The sequence below is a fragment of the Phoenix dactylifera genome, unplaced genomic scaffold (genome assembly GCF_009389715.1).
Source record: "Phoenix dactylifera cultivar Barhee BC4 unplaced genomic scaffold, palm_55x_up_171113_PBpolish2nd_filt_p 000467F, whole genome shotgun sequence".
Lineage (NCBI taxonomy): Eukaryota > Viridiplantae > Streptophyta > Magnoliopsida > Arecales > Arecaceae > Phoenix > Phoenix dactylifera.
The window spans coordinates 263,181-285,656 of NW_024067891.1; the positions used below are offsets into that span (position 1 = coordinate 263,181).

At 35.3% G+C, this 22,476-nt stretch overlaps 2 protein-coding genes across 3 annotated transcripts; both read left to right on the plus strand.

Annotated features, from left to right (window-relative positions):
- Positions 1-843: 843 nt before the first annotated feature.
- LOC120106112 lies at positions 844-3,789 on the plus strand. Its single transcript, XM_039118996.1, has 5 exons — positions 844-1,279; positions 1,410-1,562; positions 2,531-2,614; positions 2,727-2,858; positions 3,431-3,789. Exons 1-5 carry the CDS (start codon positions 995-997, stop codon positions 3,437-3,439), a joined length of 663 nt encoding a protein of 220 aa, XP_038974924.1. The 5' UTR covers positions 844-994; the 3' UTR covers positions 3,440-3,789.
- A 3,625-nt stretch (positions 3,790-7,414) lies between these two features.
- Positions 7,415-19,392, plus strand: LOC120106113. 2 transcript variants are annotated; one of them, XM_039118998.1, is made up of 9 exons: positions 7,415-7,995; positions 8,122-8,301; positions 11,066-11,149; positions 11,223-11,289; positions 12,157-14,697; positions 14,801-14,929; positions 15,636-15,734; positions 18,131-18,212; positions 19,158-19,392. In XM_039118998.1, exons 1-5 carry the CDS (start codon positions 7,834-7,836, stop codon positions 12,195-12,197), a joined length of 534 nt encoding a protein of 177 aa, XP_038974926.1. In that variant the 5' UTR covers positions 7,415-7,833; the 3' UTR covers positions 12,198-14,697; positions 14,801-14,929; positions 15,636-15,734; positions 18,131-18,212; positions 19,158-19,392. The 2 variants fall into 2 exon arrangements, with proteins under 2 accessions (XP_038974926.1, XP_038974925.1); XM_039118997.1 differs by lacking the exons at positions 7,415-7,995; positions 8,122-8,301; positions 11,066-11,149; ... (1 more) ...; positions 18,131-18,212; positions 19,158-19,392 and adding an exon at positions 17,477-18,124 and having other exon boundaries at positions 14,124-14,697.
- Positions 19,393-22,476: the final 3,084 nt, after the last annotated feature.

Sequence of the window (22,476 nt, forward strand, 5' to 3'; positions counted from 1 at the left end):
GGAAAAGACCAGTCCAAGTAGTCGTTGCAACACGGGTCTAGGCCCTTTATCGAGGTCCACCCAGAAGGTACATTGAGGAGAGGACATGTAGAGGATAAGATCCATTATTTTATTTTATTTTATTTATTTATTATTATTTTTATTTTCTCGCTTCTCTCTTTGTTTTTTTTTTCTTTCTTCTCTCTCTTTCTTTTTCTTTTTTTCCCTTCTTTCTTCTTTCTCACCCTCTTCTTTCCTTTTCTTGTTTTTTTTTGTTTATTTCTGGCGACCTTTTGCCAGATTCTAGCCACTAGTAGGTTGATCGGGAAGAGAAAGAACGAGGGAGGAAATGGAGAAACTTGCCTTGGCACCAACGAGCTTGAGGTTGCTGATTCAGCAGCTCAAAATAGGGCACACTGAGCCCAAGTGGAGAAAGGAAGAGGAAGGAAGAAAGAGAGAGGGGAAAAGAGGGAGGAAGAGGAACGGAAGAAGGTCATGGTGGAGAGATTCAAGTGGAAGGAGGCGGGGTGAGGCTAAAGAACAAAGAAAGAAAGAAATATAGGGGAGGACGCCATCGGGATCTGATTTCTTCGTGTTTGCCAGCGAGAAATCTCATTGGGAAAGGAAAGATTGGGTGTGAAATCATTGATTTCAACCGGCCCTCTCCTCTCTCACACGCGATTTCTAACTTTGACGGTCTAGTCTCCGCCTAGATAGCCTGAGCCGACTCGGCTCACTGAGCCTAATCGGCCGGCTCCTTGTACCTCACCATCAAAGAAAAACTATTTATGCATCCATTTCAATTCCTAAAATAATACGAATGCAAGAAGTCTTTAAATTAAATTAACATCAAATGATCGTTGTTGGTAGTGCCAAGTTTAAGCATTAATAGTAAATTAATACCAATTTAATTCCAGGGCTTGGAGCTTTAGTAATTTAATTTAAGAATTGAAAGAGATGAATGAATAGAAATTTAAGAATTTAGTTTAAGAACTAATGTGTGACCTATAAGCCCATGAGTCTTCAAAATTCCACTAGAATTCCGAGGGTCGGGTTCCCAACCATCGATCGCACTATGGCGCTCTCTCCAAGGTTCCCTAGGAGCATCCAAGAATCCGCTGGCAGCAGCTCCCCCTCGCCCTCGGTTCGGTGGCCCTTCGCCAATCTGTTCGACCGCGGGCTCCGAGATCAGATCTCTGCTCTCAAGCGCTGCGAGCAGGAACGCCAAAAACTCGAATATCAGATACACGCCCTCGATGTCCGTATCGAGAGGTTTGACGAGCGCTGGGAACGACTCCGGGTTTGTCCTCCTCCTTTCCCTAGTCTCTCCCCATCGTCTTAATTCTTGTCTTTTGATCTCTTTTCTTCTCTCTCTCTCTCTGGGATTGTTTTCTTCATGGCAGCATCAAATTCCATTTTAATTGTTGCAGGCTGAAGGGAACTTGAGTTCCGAGAAGCTGACAAATTGCGTCGGCAAGAAGGAGAAGATGGAACAGGAGAAGACGGAACTAGAGAATAAAGAGAAGGGTTTCGTTGAACGATACATCAAATTAAAGACAGAACAAGACCTCCAAAATTCACAGGTAAAAAAGATGATGAATCTTCTTGATTTCGTTCGACTCTTCTTGATTGAAATCTGAAATAATCATACATTTTGACTTTTCTTGATTGAATTTTCTGTATCCTGAACATAGAACTGATTCTCTAACTATGAACAAGTATCAAGAAAATGGTGAAAACAAAATGCTTGAATCGGCAAGAAAACACTTAGGACAGAGTAATCTTTTGTTTATTCATATGTTTCATCTCCCTTCGGTATGAGGAGCGTTTCATCTTTAACTCTTTACTCATGGGTGCCACTGGGCTCGAATGCTACTTATCCTTAATGGCTTATCTTTTCCTCAGGAGATAAGATGTCTCATGAGTTTAGAGAAAGGTACCTCTCCTTTCAATTTCTTGGATCTTCTTACCAATGCCTCTGAACCTATATATGTTCATATAATTACTTGATTGCCCCCTCCAATAAGGCATTGAAGTTTTATGATTTTCAAGAAATTCATTTTGTCATCCCTTGTTCCTCATTTCTTCTTCTTCTTCTTCTTCAAGTAGAAAAGATAATATCTAACTCCCAGTAGAAAAAAGGATCCTACCCATGTTCTGATATATGATTCATGATCAAATTTCTTGATCGCTCACCGACCAGCGGCACAGTTCGGTTCTGAGTCAACACCTCTCTGTTGTGTTTGGGTCAGTAATCTGCTTAATGCAAGTTTATAGGAGCTACAAAGTAGTATATGTATGCTGGATTTGAAATATGTCTCGATAATAACATAACACCATCAACAATGAATTATAGGATATGTTTATGCTATTTTTCCCAACTTTTGTAGAAAAGATAGTTTTTTCTGAATTTCTTTTTGATTAAAGTACACGGTTGCTTTTTTTTTCTTATAGTCATGAAGTGTTGTCCTCTCAAGTTTGTCTTTTTTCTGTTTTAACATAACTTTGTGTATCCATAATTTTTATATATAAGAAGTTGCTATCTCTCTAGATTGTAAACTTGGCCGCTCAAATTGAAACCCTGCAAACAGAGAATGAAAGCATGACAGCCAAGCTTCGAAAAGCTTATCAGAAGGTAAGAAGATAAAAGAATTTTTGCCTTATTTTACCATTCATAGATGTCTGAATTTTATTTCTTTTCTTTTAAAAATCATACACATCTAAATTAATTATAAATGTTATTGAAGTTCAAGGTACTTCACGAAGAGAACGAAATCCTGTGGAAAGTGGCTGAAGATAGAAACCGCCTCCTGCCCATTAAAAAGAGAATCACATCATCAGCGTGTGACAGAAGGCACTCCTCAAGTGCTTCAGATAAGGTGAGAATCATTCTAGAAATAATGTTCATGAAGTCCTTGTAATCTGTGAATCTAATTAATTTATTGCCAATGCGTCCAGAACTCATATCTTACTCTTGATACATTTAGATGGATGGTGTTTCATGTGAAAGTTAAATTACTAGATACTTGAAAACAACTTATTCAGAATCACTAGCTGTAATAATTACTAGAGTAATAGGTTTCCAACATAGATGAAAAACTAGATTTTTTTCATGCTAAGCATTAGCTTCATCTGATCATTGATAAAAATCACATTAGCGTCAATCACCCATTTAGACTTGACAAATGTGGCCTTCAGAGTTCATTTTGGATGACTCTCTGAAGTATTTTCTAGTTTTCATGTTCTGATTCGATTGTTAATGATTCTTGCCTTCATATCTGATATTACTTTAGTTCTTCATAAATACATGCAATGATGTTTAACCGACATCAATACCCAAAAAAGATGATTGAAAAAGTGGGGTACAATATTTTGTGTTTTCTTGTTATATGCTTTACTAAGTGTGACATTTTCATGTTTAGTTTTAATTCTTTGTCCAACTGTTATGCAGGGGATATAAGATCAAGCATAAGTGCGATGACTCCAGCCAAGAGGCTGATTGATAGCAGTGCAGCAGAGTGCCACTATCGCCTTTGCGACAGAATTCTCCTTTGAGTAGCGTCTTGCTCATCAACTGATAATTGGATTGTGCCAGTACTTGAAAGCTCCATGTTCAGCTTCATTTCTAGTTCTTGTTGTACATGCATTGAGATGAAACTTAATACGTTGAAACCGGGGCAGCTGGATGGAGTATTTGTTCTTTAAATTCTTGGCACCACGCTGATAAATCAAAATGAATAGCGAGTTATACTAACATCAATATCTCATCATTTAGTCCATGTTTACTATAGGGGATACTTTGTTGATTTATATGTTGTGTCAAAAATAATTGCTGGCCCGTTTGGTTTGATATGTCTTAAAGAAATTGTGAATATATTAGGCAAGAATCTTGGTACTTCTTAGTAGATAGCTTTTAAAATCTTGCATCAACTCTAAAATAAAATCAAGTCAAAATAAAGATGTCAAAAAATTTTCTCTAATTGCTCTCCTACAATAAATTCCTGAGTCAAGCTAGTTCTTGAAATCTGTAAAAACAGTAAAAATCATATAATGAGCTATATAAGCTATGAACACTTTAGCTAGATAAATCAAAAAATAAATTAAATAATTATTTATAAAAAATAAGCATATAAAATTTAATATTTTACAAATAACTATATAAAATTTTTAAAGTTTTAAAAATGTTAACTTATTTAAAACTTTAAAAATTCATAGAAATAGGATTTCTATTTTTGAAGATAGAAAAATGAAAATAATGCCAAACAACATTTAAAATTTTCAAAGACAATTATTCTTTATGTTTCTAAAAAGTAGTCAAATGTATATATTTTGCCACAATCTGAACCCAGAGCGTAACAGACGCTGCATACATATAGGGCGGACCAAACAAGCATGCAAGGTTATAGATCAAATCATAGTAATTTAAAGCAATAATAATAATAATTCTTTGATCCTCAAAAATTAATTTAATCAAGATCCAATCAAATCACTCTCATAAAAAAAAATATTCCAAAATAACATGAGTTATATTGTTCCAACTAATTATGATCATTCAATCGAATAAAATATTCTAACTAAACTGAGCTAATCTAAATTAAACTAAGATAGAAGTCCCCCAAGTCATGAATATTTTCAGAAGATCTAGCACATCTTCCAAGTCCTGAGCAATCATAATTTTAGAGCTAAAAAATAGAAAAAGAAAGGATAATGAGTTACACTAGCCTAGTAAGCAACAAAATATATCGAAGTTGGGTCTAAGCATGCCAAACAAATAATTAATCAAATAGCATGATACTAACTAGAAATAAATCAAATCTTAAATAATGCACATACTTCTTTCAAAATTTATTTTTTATAAATTGATACTAAACCCAATATCAGGCTATGGCCATATAACCCAGTGGCTATATCAAAGTCGACTCATGGTTCTTTAGGGTTGACCTGTCCACTTCAAAAACTCCCAGAATTCTTTAAAATCTTCTCCAACTTTGAGAATTGTTCTTCCAAGCTTCTCTAACCTTTCAACCTTATTTTGCTTTCTATAAGATAAATTTAATTTTTTCAAGAACACAAAATTATTAGTACTATACTCAAACATTTTGTACTTATCAACCTTTCAACCTCCTTCTCTCTCTCCCTTTTTTATTAAATTAGAACTATTTAAGATCAATTTTAGTGGTGCTGAAAGCATCAAATATTAGAGTTGCAATTTGGTTCATGATTGAAGCACATAATGTATCAACCGAATAGCAAGCTTTAAGAAATATCGGAACAAATCTCAAAATTGAATTTTAAAAGAGGCTTACTGGAGAGAATCATTTTTCATTTTTACAAATGTTTAAAATTCTTTCTTCCCTTTTGTAGAAGTATTTAATTTATGCTATTAAGTTTCATATGATCTCTCCCCCTCAAGTGTTTTTTCTCTCTCTTAATCAATCATTCCATTAAAATTTCAAAATTTGTGAAAAGTTTTCAATAAAACTTTTAGATTAATAATTTGAGATATGTATTTTCTATGCATTGCAGATCAACTTAAGTCATTAAGATTTTGAGTATCAGGATATAAAAAATACATATTTCAAAGTATTAGATCATATTCATTTTAAAAATATAATAGACTCTACAGATCCAAAATCAAATTAGGAGCTAATATTGTTGAGTTTCAGTAAATATTAGTACATTGTTACATGTATCAAGATATTAAGTATAAATATCATGGAATTAAAACGTGTAAGACATCACAAAGAGATACATCAAAATCAATCCATTCATTTATTTACAAATTTAGAATCATTCATCCATTTTTAAGAATACATTTTGTTCCAATGTAGGTTGAATTATGTTTCTTTCAGATAAGCATAGTTATGATCTAATTTTTAGCTTCATTAGTAATTTCAAGTTTGAATCGAATAACCTAATCTTCTTAGATTTATGTTTGATTAATTTTAGATTTTAGGTATCCAAATCTTCTTAGATCCTTGTTGACTAGTAATTATCCTTCCCTTAGGAATCCAATTTTTCTTATTTCCAACATTAGTGTTGTTTTCAAGTGAACAAATATATGCCATATGTCCTTTTCTTCCACAGTAATTATATTTTATGAACAGGTAATCTAATTTTTTTCTTCCTATGTGTGAATGTTGAAAGCTTAGATTTGTCTTCTATTTTTAATTTCAGATCATTTTTTTTATAGTTAATGGATTTTTTGCTTTTGTAAATTAGTTCTTATTTCTCAGAGAGTTTAGAGTTTATTTTTTAAGTTCTCTATTTTTCTTTTCTAATTGTTTTGATTTAACAAGGGGATCTTCAAAAGCATCTTGCAATTTATCTAATTTAAAGTCAAAATAGGATCCTAGTTTTATCTCATCTTCTTATGTCATAAAGCATAAATTATTTACTTTTATTTCTTCTTCTTTGGAACTAAATTCTTCGACCTCAAAGAATAGAAGAGTCAACCTCACAATGACCATAGGCGAGAGACAGAGTACAGCAAAAATAAGAACTTTCTTAAATCGACCCTTGGAGAAGAGGAGTCGACCCTTAAAGATCATGAGTCGACCCATGAAGCTTCTTTAAATATAAAAGGGATCTAACTCTAGCTACCCATATCCACAAATTAGAATCTTGGCTTCAATGAAGTCTAGCTAAGTTCGTGAAACTGGAGGGTGATGTGGCCTGAATTTGTCGACTTGCAACCAAGTTGCCGATCAGAGCAATCAACCAAGCTGCTAACTATAGTAGTCGATCGAGCTGCTGACAGAATGGCCAACTAGAACATCTAATCAATATAACCGAGTAGATTAGCTGACCAACAGCAACGAGCAATGTGTTTTTGATTCAAAATGCATTTAAAACGATTAATGCGCATAAAAGGATGGTTATAGCTCTGCATTCTTATGAAGCACATTACGAGATAGTTACAACTTGTCTCGTACATTAAGCAGTTATTGTACGATTAGATAGTTATTGCATGTTCGACGGTTATGACGTTCCCAATCATTTTGGATAACGACGCTATGCCTTCATCCTTACATATATATATATATATATATATATATATATATATATATATATATATATATATATATATATATATATATATATATATATATATATATGGGGTATATGAGCTGGGAAAGAAAGTAGACGAGAAAGACTCAAGGGACCTTCGAGTATGTTTACGCTACGATACTCTTGCTTGCCTTCTCCTATTTTCAGGTGAAGACTCCTAGCTCCAAGCAGACCCATTCGCCCCACCAAAAAAGTTCGAGTATAGCAAGCCGAGCATGACCGGTCACTCACCCTTTGCCAACTCATCCAATCTTATTTTGTTGATAGATCAAAACCTAGGCCTCAATTCAAATCTAGCTAGGTTCGCTATAGTGGGATTCTAATAATTGGGTGTCGAAGCGTGGCCCAATAAAGACCTAGACGTCCCCCGAATTGAACATTTTTTTTCCCGGTGAACCGGCTGCTCACTACATACGAGGATGGGAGAGCCCAGAACAATTTTCTTTGGTTTAGATGTTTTGCGTCGATTTCTATTATTCAGAAACGAAAGATGCATACTGCTTTAGTCGAAACCGCCCGAGTATTTAGAAGAGGCAGAAGAAATTGTGCTCCCGCTATTCCGGGACCCCATTTTTTTTCGCGAAGGATTCCGGAACCCCTTCAAAACCATCCTCCCTCTTCCCTCCATGTTCCTCTCCTCTCCCTTTTCTCTCATTTGTCTTCCCTTCCATTGTTCTTTCGTTCAGAGCTTCTTGTTTGAGGGTTTCTCTAGTTTCTAAGCTTTTCTCCACCATTTCACATTCCTTGATTCCTTTCCTTGAACCCCACAATCACAATCACAATATGGATCTCCCTTCAGATCGCTCCTCCGGCACCTCCACCTTCCAGCGGTTTATGCAGCAGAGGATCCGCGCCTGCCAGCAAGACTGCAGGTGCCTCCAGCATGAGATATACGATCTGGAGGATCGTCTCGAGGAGACGGAGAAACAGTTGGAAGAAATCAAGGTTCTTACTCTTTCTCTGAAGTCTCTTGGATTCTTTTTGTCTTCTAATTTCCTTTCCTCCTATCTCTCTTTAGGGTTTTTGTTTTCCATGATCGTTTTCGGAATGATTCTGTGGTGATTGCAATAGGCTGAAACAAGAACGAGCCACAGGGAGTTGTTCAAGTGTGTTAAGGACAAGGTGGACATAGCTTGGAAGTGCGCCAAGATGAAGATGGATCAGGAGAAAGTTTTTGGGGCGCAAGAAATTCAGAAATTATGGGGCACCGATGAGTCATTGATGATCGACAACAAAGATCCTGGAGGACAGGTATGAGATGAATGTTTCTTGGTTTGATTCTTCTTGATTGACTTCTAAACATCTTGAACATAGAAATGTGCAAGCTAGAGGAAAAGATCAAGAAAATATTTTCTTTGTGTGTTACCATTCTTGTTGCCGGGAATGCACATAGAATTCTTTGGTCATGTTTCAGAACTTTAGTGCTTTATATATTGATTAACGTCCGTATACTGAGAAAAGACAATACTGTAAGTGGTACTGTTCTAGGAGGAAAAAGGCTTCTTGAATCTGATATTACACATAATTTCTATTTCAACTTGAGGATCTTTTCCATCTTTTAGGGATGATTACTTCTCATTCTTAATTTGCGTAAAGTAAGGTAATGCTTGTTCCTCTTACGCTTCTCTGTGAATCTGTTATGGTCTTTGCTTGTTTGTTTCACTTCAGTTGTCAAGAAAATCATAACTTAGATCCTTTGTTTAGGCCTTCAGTCATATCTAAGCATTCAGAGGATTTCTATTCAAGTTTCGTCTATAATTTTTTGTCGTGTTTATGCCATTTTCAGATCTTGGTCTTCCCATCTAGTATGCCCAGAGGATTCTCATTATATGTTCTGCTTAAAGTGATAAATTTTCAAAACAAATGCATTAGATTTATAATTCTTAACAGCTGTGTGAGATAGTGTCTTTATCCCTGGAGACATTTGATGCTGAGTTTCTTCACTTACTAACTGAATGTCAGTATGCAGTCTGTTATTCTACAATAGTATTGTATTCAAATTTCAAAATTATATGAACAATCCTTCAAAATTTTACTATATCAGATGACAATTCACTCATTGAACTTTTCTCTTAATGACTTGAATCATGAGTGGATCTGAGTGATCATATATATCTAGAAAGCTTTGAAATAAACAACATCCTTGCTACTGAATTGTGAATTATGCTGCCCTGACTGAATTCTCACATAATTAAAGGCGGTTAAATGAATAAGTTTGGAAGCATCACAAAGTGAGAAATGTTAACAATGCTGAAGGTCGGAACTTTATACTACCTTAGTGTGCCAGGTTGGACTTTGTGCACCAAGATGACAAATTTAACATGCAATCTCTTAAGGGTCTAGTCATGATTTTGTTATTTGACGTCAATATGATCTTAAGGAAGTTTTCTACCATGCCGCTAAGGCCCACCAGAATTTGGTGATAATAATTACAGTTGACAAGCTAACGATGGTCAAAGTTCAGTGGTAATTTAGCATTATATCACAAAATACCACAGGTGGTGATCTAACTCCAAAAGTTCTGCCAAGCCCTAGCTAGGAAGATAACATGGCATTAACATCATGAAAGTATTGGAAATAAGGTTATATTAACCAAAATGTTCTACATCTGGTTCTGCACCTACTATGAATTCCCTTCTTAATCTCATTCCTGCACCTGCTTCCTGTAATATATTCTAAGTGCCCTCTTCCCTGTTCCTGTGACCAAACTTAATCTTGATTCAGGTGACTAAGTATAGGATGGGTTGCATGAATTGCAATTGCCAACTAAGGGGTTGAAAGATAAAAGTATGTTGACAAAAGCAGTCATTTTATCTCACAGATGACAGTTCAAGAAATTCTTAAGGCAAACTTGTGTAGCCTGGTTGAGTTCTAAACTTGCATGGCTTGTGTTGATAGAGTAATTAGCAAAAAATTGGTTCCGGAAATTACAATGAAGAATGACGATAAGTTACATGGGTTAAGCTTGTCATCAATTCCATAGTAGTAATGACTAAGGAACAAGCTCAGCATGTTGCTCCTAATAAACTTTAAATAGCATCTAATTTTATAATCACTTGTAGCTGGTTGTCAGATCTCGCTATCAAATGATACAGAACTTGTCCAAATAAAAGAAAATGGCCTTCTTATGTCCATTCCATTAAACTACATGATACAGCAACATCTTAACATGTTAATTCTCGGTACTATAATACATGCATCAGTATATACTTGTTAGGTAGCTAGATCTGCACTCTAGATTCTTGACCTGATTTGTGCTTATGTATGACATGATAATTACGGACCATGTCTCTTTCTATACCTAACTCCTCAATTGGTTCAATGTCTAGGCATTCAAATTTTTTGAGTATTCTAAATCTCCTTTACTGTAAATGTTACATTGTATATTTATTAAAAAAAATGAAATATTTATTTCAAGGAACCGAGGTCATTATAAATTCAAAGTCCAGGTTGGTGACCGGCATCCAGATCATTGATTAGTTCTGTTGGTTGATAGTATTTCTTTCTATGAATAGTTCTGTCACTTGTTAATATAATGCAATTTTACAATTTTTATTGAATTATATATATATATATATATATATATATATATATATATATATATATATATATATATATATATATATATATATATATATATATATATATATATATATATATATATATATTGGGTTCTTTTGGTAGTTGAAATTTTGATCAATCCTCTACTCAGATTAGATTGAAAATAAATTCCACTTAGTCTTAAATTTGACATAGTTCTTGAATGCACTACCACCGTGTTTATTGGTCTCGATTGCTGTTTTTTGTTTACATACATTCTAAGTCTTATAGATTTAGTAAGCATGAAATTTTCTTCATTTCTCTTAATTAATTATATAGTTTCTGTTTTGTTCCATAGCTTTGACCAATAAACATGGACATTTAGTGTTTGTTCGCTCATCTTTCTCAGCCTCTTTCTCTTCTTCTCCATTATAAGTTTGTGTTATATTTACTTGAAAATTTCTGCACTATTCAGTCTACAGATATGGTTTCTAAGGTTGAACGCTTGCTAAAGGACCTGGAAAGCATGGGAATGAACCCCAAGTTACCTGAAGTGGAGGTAAGAGCATGGAGGAACTCTTCCTTTTGCTTCATATTAGTATATATAGACTAACATATTCGTTTTGTTAAAGGTCAAGGTATTCCCAGAAGGAAGTAAGAGCTATCCTGTGGTAGTGGAATCTAGCAAGATGCCACCAGGTATCTGAGAGCAAACACTCTACAATTGCTTCTGTTATTCTGAGGAAAACAAAATATTAACATATTTGAAGCATTGATTATCTATGAATTTGATTTAGAGCTGCCAATTACTTTTTCTTATGCATCTGTGATTCACATCTTATTTAATCATGCATGCAGGTGTTGTATTTTCCTTGCTAAAATCTGCTATGTACTTGGACATAACTATGGGGTTGATTATTACCTGCACTAGTGTCCACAGGGTTAAATTCTTGTACCTCTCACTAGACTTCCCACTTCAGTATATCAAATGTTTGTCCTGTCTAGCACCTATGAGTTGCCTTGAGTGCCACATTAAGTGCTTAAATTTTGGAGTCCTAGCTTGGCTTCATTATCAGAGTTGAAATGTTAAATCTATGGAGCATGTGCTCACTGGTTACTAGAATATGTATAGTATCATCTGTCCGAGCCAATTTGCATGAGTTACTGATTGCATGTATCCTGTATAAGCAAGGGCCATACCTGATCATTAGGTGGCTTTTATCGGTCATATTTTACAGGATACAACCAAGACATTGCGACTCACCCTCCCAAACTACTAGCACTTTGTGGCTATTAATTAGTTGATTAGGAATCAGGGTTATGTGGGTGTTTTGGTTTCTGGTTCCCAGACCTCTTATCACTTTGGAATGCTTGTGACTTGTCATCTAATGCAATTAACATTTCCACTGATATCTGCTTATGTTTAACTAAGACGAGGAATGAAATTAAGATTAGAAAAAGGCTGTATTAATCTCTGGTCTTCTGTTCTTGCAGTATGCTTGCTTACCAGCTGATAAATGAGTCAAAATTTTCCTTGTCTAAATTCTTTGTCTAATTGGTTGGCAGGGAGAGAAGAATCAAGCTTAGAAAAGATGCTGTCCAACTGAAATGGGAATTGAATCATTATGGCAGATTTAATGACTGCCATTCTCACTTCTCTGACATAATTCTCCTGAAGTGGTGTCACTGGTATTCTGCTTTGGCGTCTCACTGTGTCGTTATGAAATCTTGGTTCTGCAGCTCTTCAAATGATGCAAACATTTTGTAGGTTTTATTACAATCTGTACAGAAGCACGAGGAAGAATTTAAAAATTGAAAACATGATTGCTATGGATTCTTCTACCTTCTCATATCCACAGTAATTTTGATCAAATAAAAAATGAACATAATATTTAAAAACGAATATAATAGTAAAAAATGATACATCTTTGTTTACTCTGGGCTTTGTCCTGGATGTCCTACATACCTTGTTTGGTTTGCCACCCATGGATGGGCTGATAATTCTATATTTACTATAGAAGTATCTTAGAAATATAGCTCCCATGTAAATCTTAGAAATGTCCATTGGCTGACAATTAAACGGCTGTGTGAGAGTCCCGACATCAACCCTTTAACAGCATATATATCGGACATGGAACTGAGATACAGGGTCTAAGTTTGAAGGCTCTATTCTTAATGCAAGGTTGGCTATCATGGTTGGCCAGCCAGTTTGCCACCTGGTTCACTTGTCAAGGACTATGCTTAAAAGCTGAACCTTGTGCTATTGCTACTCTCTTGTATTTTTAGAATATGCATCACTTCGCCAAAGGCCAGTGGCATGGACAGTGTCCCTGCTATCGTATTCATGATGAGCAAGTGGTCCAAATGACTCATCTAAAAAAAGACCAGGGGGTCCAGGTCAACCATGATCTGTGCAGATTGTGAAATCGACACAGAAAGTTGGGTCGGAGTTATATAAATGTTGTAATGTCAAGTAACGTGGGAACTATGTTTACAAGGCATTACTCGGATTCCTTTTTAATTACGCTCATTCATACAAGAAACCTCTGATTAAGTTGGGTAGAAATCAATAACCCATCAAAGATGTATTACGATAAAATATAAACTTCATAATATAAATTTATAAAATGAATATATAAAAATTAACAGAATATCACTGAATATCATTTATGTTTCAGGAATATTAAGATAATTATGTATAACAATTATGTATATTTAGGGATTATATAGAACCCTTTAGTACGGGGATGTTCAACTAAAATACCCTTTATTACGTTAAGGGCACAATTTAATAAACATCACTCTTAGGTTATGTTCTAACGTTTCATGGAAAATTATTTATATTTAGTACAAAGGTGCATTTGATGGTTGATTTGGACATTAGATCAACAATGACGGCTAACATAATTAAAGTCTGATAACAAATCAATTCATATTGGATTTAGGATTTAAGTCAAATCGATTTCCTGCTTTCATATAACATGACCTTCGGATTATGCACCAGGGTTCTATGATAAGTATTATTTATTTTATAGTTTTCACTTGGATATTGAGTCAGCCCCAAGTCCAGCACAATTTGTGCCGGTCTTAAGTTTTAATTCAGGTCACATCACGGCAAATTTAAGATTCGAGTTTCATTTCAATTTGTAATGTCATGACCCTTGAATTGTGAACCAGTTCCTTGTGACAAATTAAAATGTATATTAGATTTAAATATCAGGTTAAGACTTAAACCTATCATAATTCACACGTATCTTCCAAACTTGGTTCATGTAAGATAAAGAACTCAAATTAGATTGATTTTCCAAATTTTGTACGGCACGGCCCCTAGAATTGTGCACCAAGGTCTAAAGACACATGCATGTGCATGTACATTTATAATTTCTTGGTTCACAAATTATTTATACATTCTTTATGTTTGAGATAGATTATTAGGTGGTTTACATTCAACCATCCCCTATCATGATTAATCTGAGTTGGCCCAAACTTATGTTACATTGTTTGAAGCCTTTCCATGCATTATTTGTGAACGAGCTTGATTTGGAGAAAACAAGTTCCCTCAACATGGAAAATTTTGGGTTAGACTAAAAATGACATAGCAGCTCCTATTTCATTTTTTTCCTTTCGTTCATCTGCTGTTTGGACTGATCCACTAGTTCAGGGGTACATAATTTCTCTAATATCTGCCCCTGATGCGGTTCCCTCCCGGCTCTCAGTATAAAGGCTCTGTCGGTCTGTCCTCTCTCCCCCTTCTACTTCCCCTCTCCCTCCCTTCTTTGGTAGAGAGCTTCTTGTTCCAGGGTTTCCGAGGCTTTGCTCCCTTTCCCGATCTCCTTTTTTGTTTCCTTCTCCCAACCCGAAATCCCTTCTTGGGGTTCAGAAGATCGCCATTTTCTTCGTCACTGGCTTCGAGTAGGATCGATTCTTAGAGGTGTTCTAATGGCTTCCAGCCATCATAGTATGGAAGAATCCGCCGATTGCTCCTCCGCGTCGACCATGCAGCTGATGCTCCAGAGCTGTCAGGCCGCTCGCCGGCGCCTCCAGGAACGCGTCTCTGCTCTCGAAGACAACCTCAACTACAAGAAAACGCTCCTGGAGAACCACCAGGTTCCCTTATAATTATTGCCTTTTTCTTTTCCATATGATGTGCTTTTCTGATCTCCAGGGTTTTCTTTCTATCGTAGCTCTGATACCGTTGCAATTGTTATAGATTGAAGCTAGAACATTTGACGACGGGCTGAAGAAGTGCATTGAGGACAAGGCGGCGGTGGCAGCAAAGTGCGCCAAGCTGGAGAATGAAATGATGAAATTGACGATGCCCTGTGAAGAGCCGGCGAAGGTATGAGATAGAAAGCTTCTTGATTCGATTTGAATTGGTTACCCTCTGAATAGCGTCGGATTTGAATCGTTCTTGATTGAGTTACATGTTTCAATATTCGTCATTGCATTCTTGGGTCTTGATTCTTGTGGTGACTGAAATTCTTGGATTTTGATGGTTTAAATATGAAGAGTTTTAAGTAAAATCGTGCAAAAACACCAGCTTGCATGTATTGATGCTACTTTTGATATCTTGGATGTTCAAACTTGTATGCTGATGATGTTTCTCCATAGAACCATTTGATATTTGATTAGGCTGTGGATGCTCCTCTAGTTTATCTATATGATGTCCATGAATCAATACAAGATTATAGCACTTTCTCTATCTAATTCTAATTTAGAATTCTTGGATTTCAATTGCTAAAAGAGTTGATTTTTTTATTCTTTTTTTTTTTGCGATTAATGCTCTGAGAGTAGAGTTTAATTCTGCAACAACATCAGTTTGGATATCCTGGTGCCACTGTGATGTTTCAGCTTGAATGTTAATGGCTTTAAGTTCTCATTCCCAAGGGATATTTTCAGTTAGAACCATTTGTTATTAGATTGGGCAGTTGGTGTTCCAACTTTTTTCAGATATCCTTATGTGTTAATACAATATTATAAATTGTTCTCTGTCTAAGTGCTGAAACTCTTTAATGGTAGCTCTAATTCTGTTGTAATTTTTATAGACTGATGTGAGCATGAGCACTGAGGAGTTGAAGAACTCAAACGAGGAGAAGGAGATGATAGCATCTGTGAGCATCCAGCTGGAGAATTTGATGGAAAATGTATGAGATAAATTTTCTTGATTTAGTTATTTACTAAAATTTGGCAACAATTTAATTGAGTTTTATCATCTTGATTATAGAAATTCTTGGATTAAAGCTTAAAGACAATAAAATGGTGAAAACAGCAATCCTTAATTTGAGAAGATAATACAAGAACAAAAAGGGCAGTGTAGTCAGGCATTGTTTTGTTAATATACTGTATCATTCTTCTTTGACATGAGGGTGACAATATCCACATTAAGCAACATCTTGCAGCAACACCAGCTTGGATCTCCCGTAACAAACTTGCTTGCTCATTTTCATTTTATAGAAACATTTATTATCTGTCTAGGCAGAAGGTGCTCCATCAAACTTTTTAGATGATTTTCATGTTCAATACAAGATTATTAGATGTTCTTTATGTAGGCTAGGGAAGGTGATGATAGACTTCCAAAAATATTCTCTTTTATGCAACACTGTATTTATAAGAGCATAGAACATGACTTTGAAACATAGGTCTCTACCCTACTCACATGCTTTCCTGGTAGATTAGGTGTTACAATCCTTCTCATTTCCTTCAAAGTGAGGAGCTTTTCCTTAGTAGAGATAGCCTGTCTTTCCCTGTTTGGAGCCACCAAGCTCCAACACCACAAACATACATTGAGATCGAGTTGACCTTCATTAAGGCTTATATTTTCCTTATTTTCTATATATAATTGCTTTATGATATTACTAGATGATACCAATCAGCGCGTCTGTTACCATATTTGTCTTGTATCTGGGAACTATATATGGTATTTTATTTATATCAGTGAACTAAGCCAATCATGGCCTTTAGAACCTTTGTCTAGTCATCCTTTGATAGTGTTCAGTGGTTCAATCAAACTTGGACATGTTATGTCCTTATGCTATATTTGAGTCTTGGTTTTTTTATCTTGTTTGTCTAGAGGTTTCGCATTCTATATTGATGCTCAAATGATAAATTTTTAGAACCAAGAGACCTGATTCTTCATTGTTGATAACTTTTTCGACTTTTTTGACTGTTTGCACTCATCCTTGGAAAATTATTAGTCACTTCTTACTAGTTGAGCGCTAGAGCTATAGAATGTAATCATATAGTTAGAGGATTTCTGGGTTTTCTTCAGATATTGACCATAGTTGTGTATGGCTTCCTTTATCCTGCAATGGCATATGACTTAAATTTAACCCTAACATGCACTGGTCTACCGGTTCTGTATCAAGTGACTTAAATTTAATCCTGAAAATGCATTGAACATGGTCATTAATGGGCTGAGTCTGAAAAGGATCTAGACTGATTCTGAAAAATGTTCTTCTGTATTTTATTTCTGTTGCTTGTATGTTTGAAGCAAATTTACAGCTTCTAGAGAAAGTTGTACTGAAGGTTGAGTTCTTATAAATTCTCCACTTGTATGCTTTTGAAAGTTAGCTCCATTTTGTCCTGGATTTGGAACTGGTCCCAAATGTAATATCATTATGAATGATTTAAAGGAGATGATTTTGTTTCTTTCTTCTAGTTCTTATAGAAGATATAAGATGCAGTGTTTCTTCATTTTCATATAATTTTTTTCCTTTGGATATACTATCTTGATTCTGTTTTTTGGTTTAGTTGTGGTTTTGACACCGAGGAATGGAACTTTAGCAATTTGCTTATGTTTTTCAATATCTCTCCTTTTGCCCCTTCTACTATGACTTTGCAATTCTTAGAACTTGTATGTTTTGCTGGAGATTTATACATTATCCAGACAAGAAAATTGGCTGCTGAGTTTGCATCCTTCGAACATGATTTAGAAAGTGGGATTATCAATTTCAAAAGTGCTGGAGAGGAGGTACGACGATGGGAATGCTTGTATCCTTTTGATGAATATAGACATTGGTCTACCAGTTCCCATATCAAGTGACTTGAATTTAATTCTGAAAATGCATTGAACATGGTCCTTAATGGCCTGAAATGGAAAAAGATCTAGACTGATACTGAAAAAAGTTCTTGTGTTTGATTTGTGTTGCTAGTGTGTTTGAACCAAATTGACAGGTTCGAGAGAATGTTTTACTGAAGGATTAGTTTCTCATAAATTGTCCACTTGTATGCATTTGAAAGTTATCTCCACTTTGTCCTGGATTTGAAACGGGTCACAAAAATAATGCCATTCTGAATGATTTAAAGGAGGTATTTTGTTTCTTTCCCATAGATCTTAGAGAAGGTATAAGATATAGTGTTTGACCATTTTTTTCCCTTGGATATATATCATAATTCTGTTAATTTAGTTGTAGTTCTCACATCAGAGAATGGAACTTTAGTAATATGTGCTCATGTTCTTCAACATCTCTCCTTTTTGCCCCCTTCCTACTAGCATTTCTCAAAAATTGTTTGTTTTGCTGGAAATTTGTGCATTATCCAGACAAGAAAATTGGCTGCTGAGTTTGCATCCTTCAGAACAGAGTTAGAAAGCATGGTTATCAATAAGAAGAGCTGAAGAAGAGGTATGTAGATGGAATAACTTTCTTTTTGTATTGTCTCAATGAATATAGACTTGTATGCTTATTTTGTTAAATGTCACACCACTCCTTTGGGAAAAAAGAATTATGCTGAGGTTCTTAAGTCTATTGAAGATAGTAAGAGCTATGCTGAGGCGGTTTAGGTCAAGAAGGATACCTTGAGGGATCTATGGGCAAGCTCTCTGCAACTGATTTAAAATAAGAAAAATTTTATACTTAACAGCTTTGGTGAGCTATATTTGATTAAGAATTTTAAATCACTTTCTTCATGCATCTGTGGGTTCATATCATAATTATAGATGGAGTGATTGAATCTTAATGTTTAAGTTGCTAGGCACCTGGAAATAGCTATGTCAGTTGCTGTAGTGATTGCTAGATGCATAGTAATGATTCCAATTTCTATCTGACATTACACATCTGTGCCTCCAATTGAGCAACCACCTTGTAATATTGTCGCATTATATTTGTTCCTCATCAGTGTCAAATCCAGTGATCACAGTTTGACTCCTGTAAGCACTTATACATTATAAAATACAAGTGAAAAATGAAATTCCTTTTTGAGGCATGTTTTTTCATCTACCAACATCTATCCTTTATACTTATTGGCCATTCATAATCATTGAGTATCTTTTTCCTTTTATGCTCACCTCAAACTATTGCTTGTCGCTCTAACAGAGTACTAATACTATGGCCGTTTTACTAGTCATCTTGGAATCATAATTTGATAGGTATCACCTGGTTTCCATCCCCATGTTATTGTGGATGACTCATGAGTTGATTTATGCCATAAATATATTTTATCATTAATGATATTCAACTAATACCAAGAAACAACAAGAGGTGTTGCTGACGCTCTGTTCTTGTAACATACTTCGCTTGACCTGCTGACTGACGTTTTTAAGTTTTCTTGTCGGTTCTAATTCTTTGTAGACTGGTGTGAGGGAGGCAACATCAAGCATGAAGAAATCAAAAGAGCTGGAAGTCAATTAAATTTCAGTGGGCAGCAGCCTGAGTAACATGGTGTTCAGTGAGAGGTGTAACATTCTGTCATCATGAAATCTGGTTATGTAGCTTTTCAATTGATTCATAGGGGTGTCACTAATTCTTGTAAAATGTTTGTTCCAAAACCTTTTTCCAACCTTGAATCAAACTATCCTTATCCTAATGGCCCCAAGGAAGGCAACCACTCGTAGAAAGAGGAAGGGCAAAGAAACGGAAATCTTAGAAAGGAGGATGAAAGGAGCTTTTAAGGTCCAACAGCAAAGAAGACCTGAACCCTCGACCTCTCCAAGAATCCTGAGCAAAATCCCCTTGTCTGCTCAGATTATGACAATTGGGAGGAACATCGATTTTAAATTTCTTAAAGAAGAGAGCCTCACCATATTTGTGCAGTTTTAAGGAGGCAACTTGTTAGTGAGAGAATTCAACAACAAAATCAAGTTTGGAATTTAAAAAAATATGGAATCTTTTGTCAAAGGTAAAAAAATTCTTTTAATTTTGAGGAGTTAGCCAAATTCCTGCATATGCCTAGTGAGGGTATGGCAGCAATAGATTGAAACATAAAAAAGTTGCGATTGAATGTATCATGGGTAGACCAGGCTTTTCTAGGAATGAAAGAAATAATGCAAATCGGTTGACTGCTGAGATGTAGCTTCCATAATAAAGTTTTTCGAATTTTTTTTTCTAAGATTAGGAGATTTGAATATATCTCAGATTGAGATATTTGTGTGATGTTTCATGTGTTAACAACATTCCATGGAACCTCACTTTGTTTTTGATTAGATAGATGCATCAATCGTAAGCAGAGCTAACTCTACTTTACCTTATGATATGATATTAACTATTATCTTAAAGAATTTTGGAGCGGATTTGAGAGTTGAGAAAAAAGGAGCCATTTCATTAGGACATGTACAACAGAAAGATTCCCCATAGAATAGGATACTCCAAGATTGATGGGCACTGGACTAGGACCAAGGGAGGAAGTTAGGATAGAATAAGAAGAAAAGCATGAGGAGGAACCAGTTGGGTCGCCTCCTTCTCTAACGGCAACAACAGCAACATGACCCTCCACTTCAAACATAGTAGCAAAGGGTCAGTCTACTGGTTTTGAGTATCCCCCAATAGAACCAAAGGGAATAAGGACTAATATTGGAGCTAATAGGACTGCCACCATAATTAGATTTGATGAGGATTAGCTAAGGACTATGGTTGTGGTAGGAGAGATGATGGCTGCAACACCATCACAGGTGCGTGGGGAATCTTCTAGGAGAGATGAGTCACTCTCCACACCTTCAGCCCACTCAGTTCCTCAAGGGGACAGACTCTAGTGCCTCACTCTTAGATGCAGATGATGGCTTAGCTGAGTTTCAAAATCTGTTCAGTTAGAACTTTAGTGTCATCCTTGCACCATAAGATGATGAAAATTGAAGGTGACATGAAGAATCTACAAGAATCAATTCATCCAGTTGCCACTAATCTTGCTGGAGAAGCTATAGGACTGAAAGCTTAAGTGAAAATTGGACTCGAGGATGAAGGACTAGACTGGAGTATTGAATGACACCTTGACAAGTGGCTCATTCGTAGTGGTCACAATCATTGACAAGCTAGTCAAGCAACTAGGAGGGTTTACTAGAGTAGCCTCACCATCTCAGCCCACTCCTCAACCACTACAGGCTACCTCACAACCTTCTAGGAGAGTCGGGCCATCTAGTAGAATGAGATCCATTTGAAGAAGAGCTCAACCTTCCACAAAAAATAGCCCTCATCAAAAAGCGAACTCTAGTTCTTCTAGCTCTCACTCCAACTCATATGAAGATTATTAGAGAAAAAATACACACTACATTATTTATTAAAAGAAAAGAAAATGTTATACTAATTGTTCAAAACTATTTAGATGATATCATATTTGATGCTACTAATGAACTGTTATGTTAAAAATTTGCCAAGTTAATGTAAAATGAATTCGAGATGAGCATGATAAAAGAATTCAACTTTTTTCTCGAACTATAAATTAAGCAAATCAAGAAGGGTATTTTCATCAACCAAACAAAGTACATCTGAGAAATACTCAAAAAGTTTGGCATGAAGAAAGCAAAAATTGGTACACCTATGAGTCCTTCATGTAAGATAGACAAGAATGAAGGTGGTAAGCTTGTTGACTTAAAGTTGTACATAGGAATAATACATTCTTTATTATATTTAACTACTAGTAGGCTTGCTAGATTCCAATTTGCACCTAAAAAATCTCATCTGATTGATGTTAAAAGAATACTTAGACACTTAATTGGAACTCAAAATCTTGAACTTTGGTACTTAAAACAATCTTCTATTTATTTAATTGGATTTTCTAATGCTGATTTTAGTGGATACAAAATTGATAGAAAAATTACAAGTGGAACTTGCCAATTTTTAGGAGTTAACTTAATCTATTAGTTAGCAAAAAATAAAATTCAATAACTCTATCCATAGCTGAGGCTGATTGTATAGTTGCTAGAATTTATTGTGCTCAAATCTTGTAGATTAAACAACAACTAGAAGATTATGACATTAATTTTAACAAAATTTTAATTAAATATGATAATACAAGTACAATTGACTTGACTAAAAATATAATTAAGCTTTCAAAAACAAAACACATTGAAAACAAAGCACATTTTGTAATAAATCATGAGTAAAATAGAGACATAATTCTTGAATCTATTAATATAAAAAATAATAGGCCGGTATCTTTACTAAACTTTTAAGTGAAGATTGATTTTGTTTGATCAGAGGAGAGCTAGGGCTTTATGATCCATTTTCTTAGTTTTGACCCTTATAATTTATTCAAAAAATCTTTGAATTAGAAAGGCTAGAGATCAGGAGCTAGCACTCAGGGTTAAAGCTCTCTTAGTTGGCTTTAAAAGGTTATAAAAGTTTGTGGAGCTGACTTTGAGACTATGGGTTTGACCCCAAGTATTGGAATGTCAACACCATAATTTGAGGGAGAGCTAGAAGTCAACTCCAAGTGAGCTGGAGTTAATCCTCAGCAAACCACCTAAGAGGAGTTGATCCCTCACTAGGAGGAGTCGACTCCTGACTTGGTAAAATCGACTCCTATTTTAAGATCTACTTATAAGTTCGAAAACTAGTAAGGAGTATAAAATTTACTATCCGTTTCGTCTGAAGCCGTCAAACTTCACTAGAAGATTCAGTTAACCCTATTAAAAATATTAAAAGCAAGATTGATTTCTATTCGAATTAAAACAAATAA

What these genes read in the sequence shown, in the direction of transcription:
- LOC120106112 (XM_039118996.1), top strand. Translation starts at nt 995, where the DNA reads ATGAGTCTTCAAAATTCCACTAGAATTCCGAGGGTCGGGTTCCCAACC. An exon ending in AGCGCTGGGAACGACTCCGG is followed by an intron (nt 1,280 to 1,409) that starts GTTTGTCCTCCT and finishes TAATTGTTGCAG; the next exon opens with GCTGAAGGGAACTTGAGTTC. An exon ending in AAGACCTCCAAAATTCACAG is followed by an intron (nt 1,563 to 2,530) that starts GTAAAAAAGATG and finishes CTATCTCTCTAG; the next exon opens with ATTGTAAACTTGGCCGCTCA.
- LOC120106113 (XM_039118997.1), top strand. Translation starts at nt 14,530, where the DNA reads ATGGCTTCCAGCCATCATAGTATGGAAGAATCCGCCGATTGCTCCTCC. An exon ending in CGCTCCTGGAGAACCACCAG is followed by an intron (nt 14,698 to 14,800) that starts GTTCCCTTATAA and finishes CAATTGTTATAG; the next exon opens with ATTGAAGCTAGAACATTTGA. An exon ending in TGGAGAATTTGATGGAAAAT is followed by an intron (nt 15,735 to 17,476) that starts GTATGAGATAAA and finishes TACATTATCCAG; the next exon opens with ACAAGAAAATTGGCTGCTGA.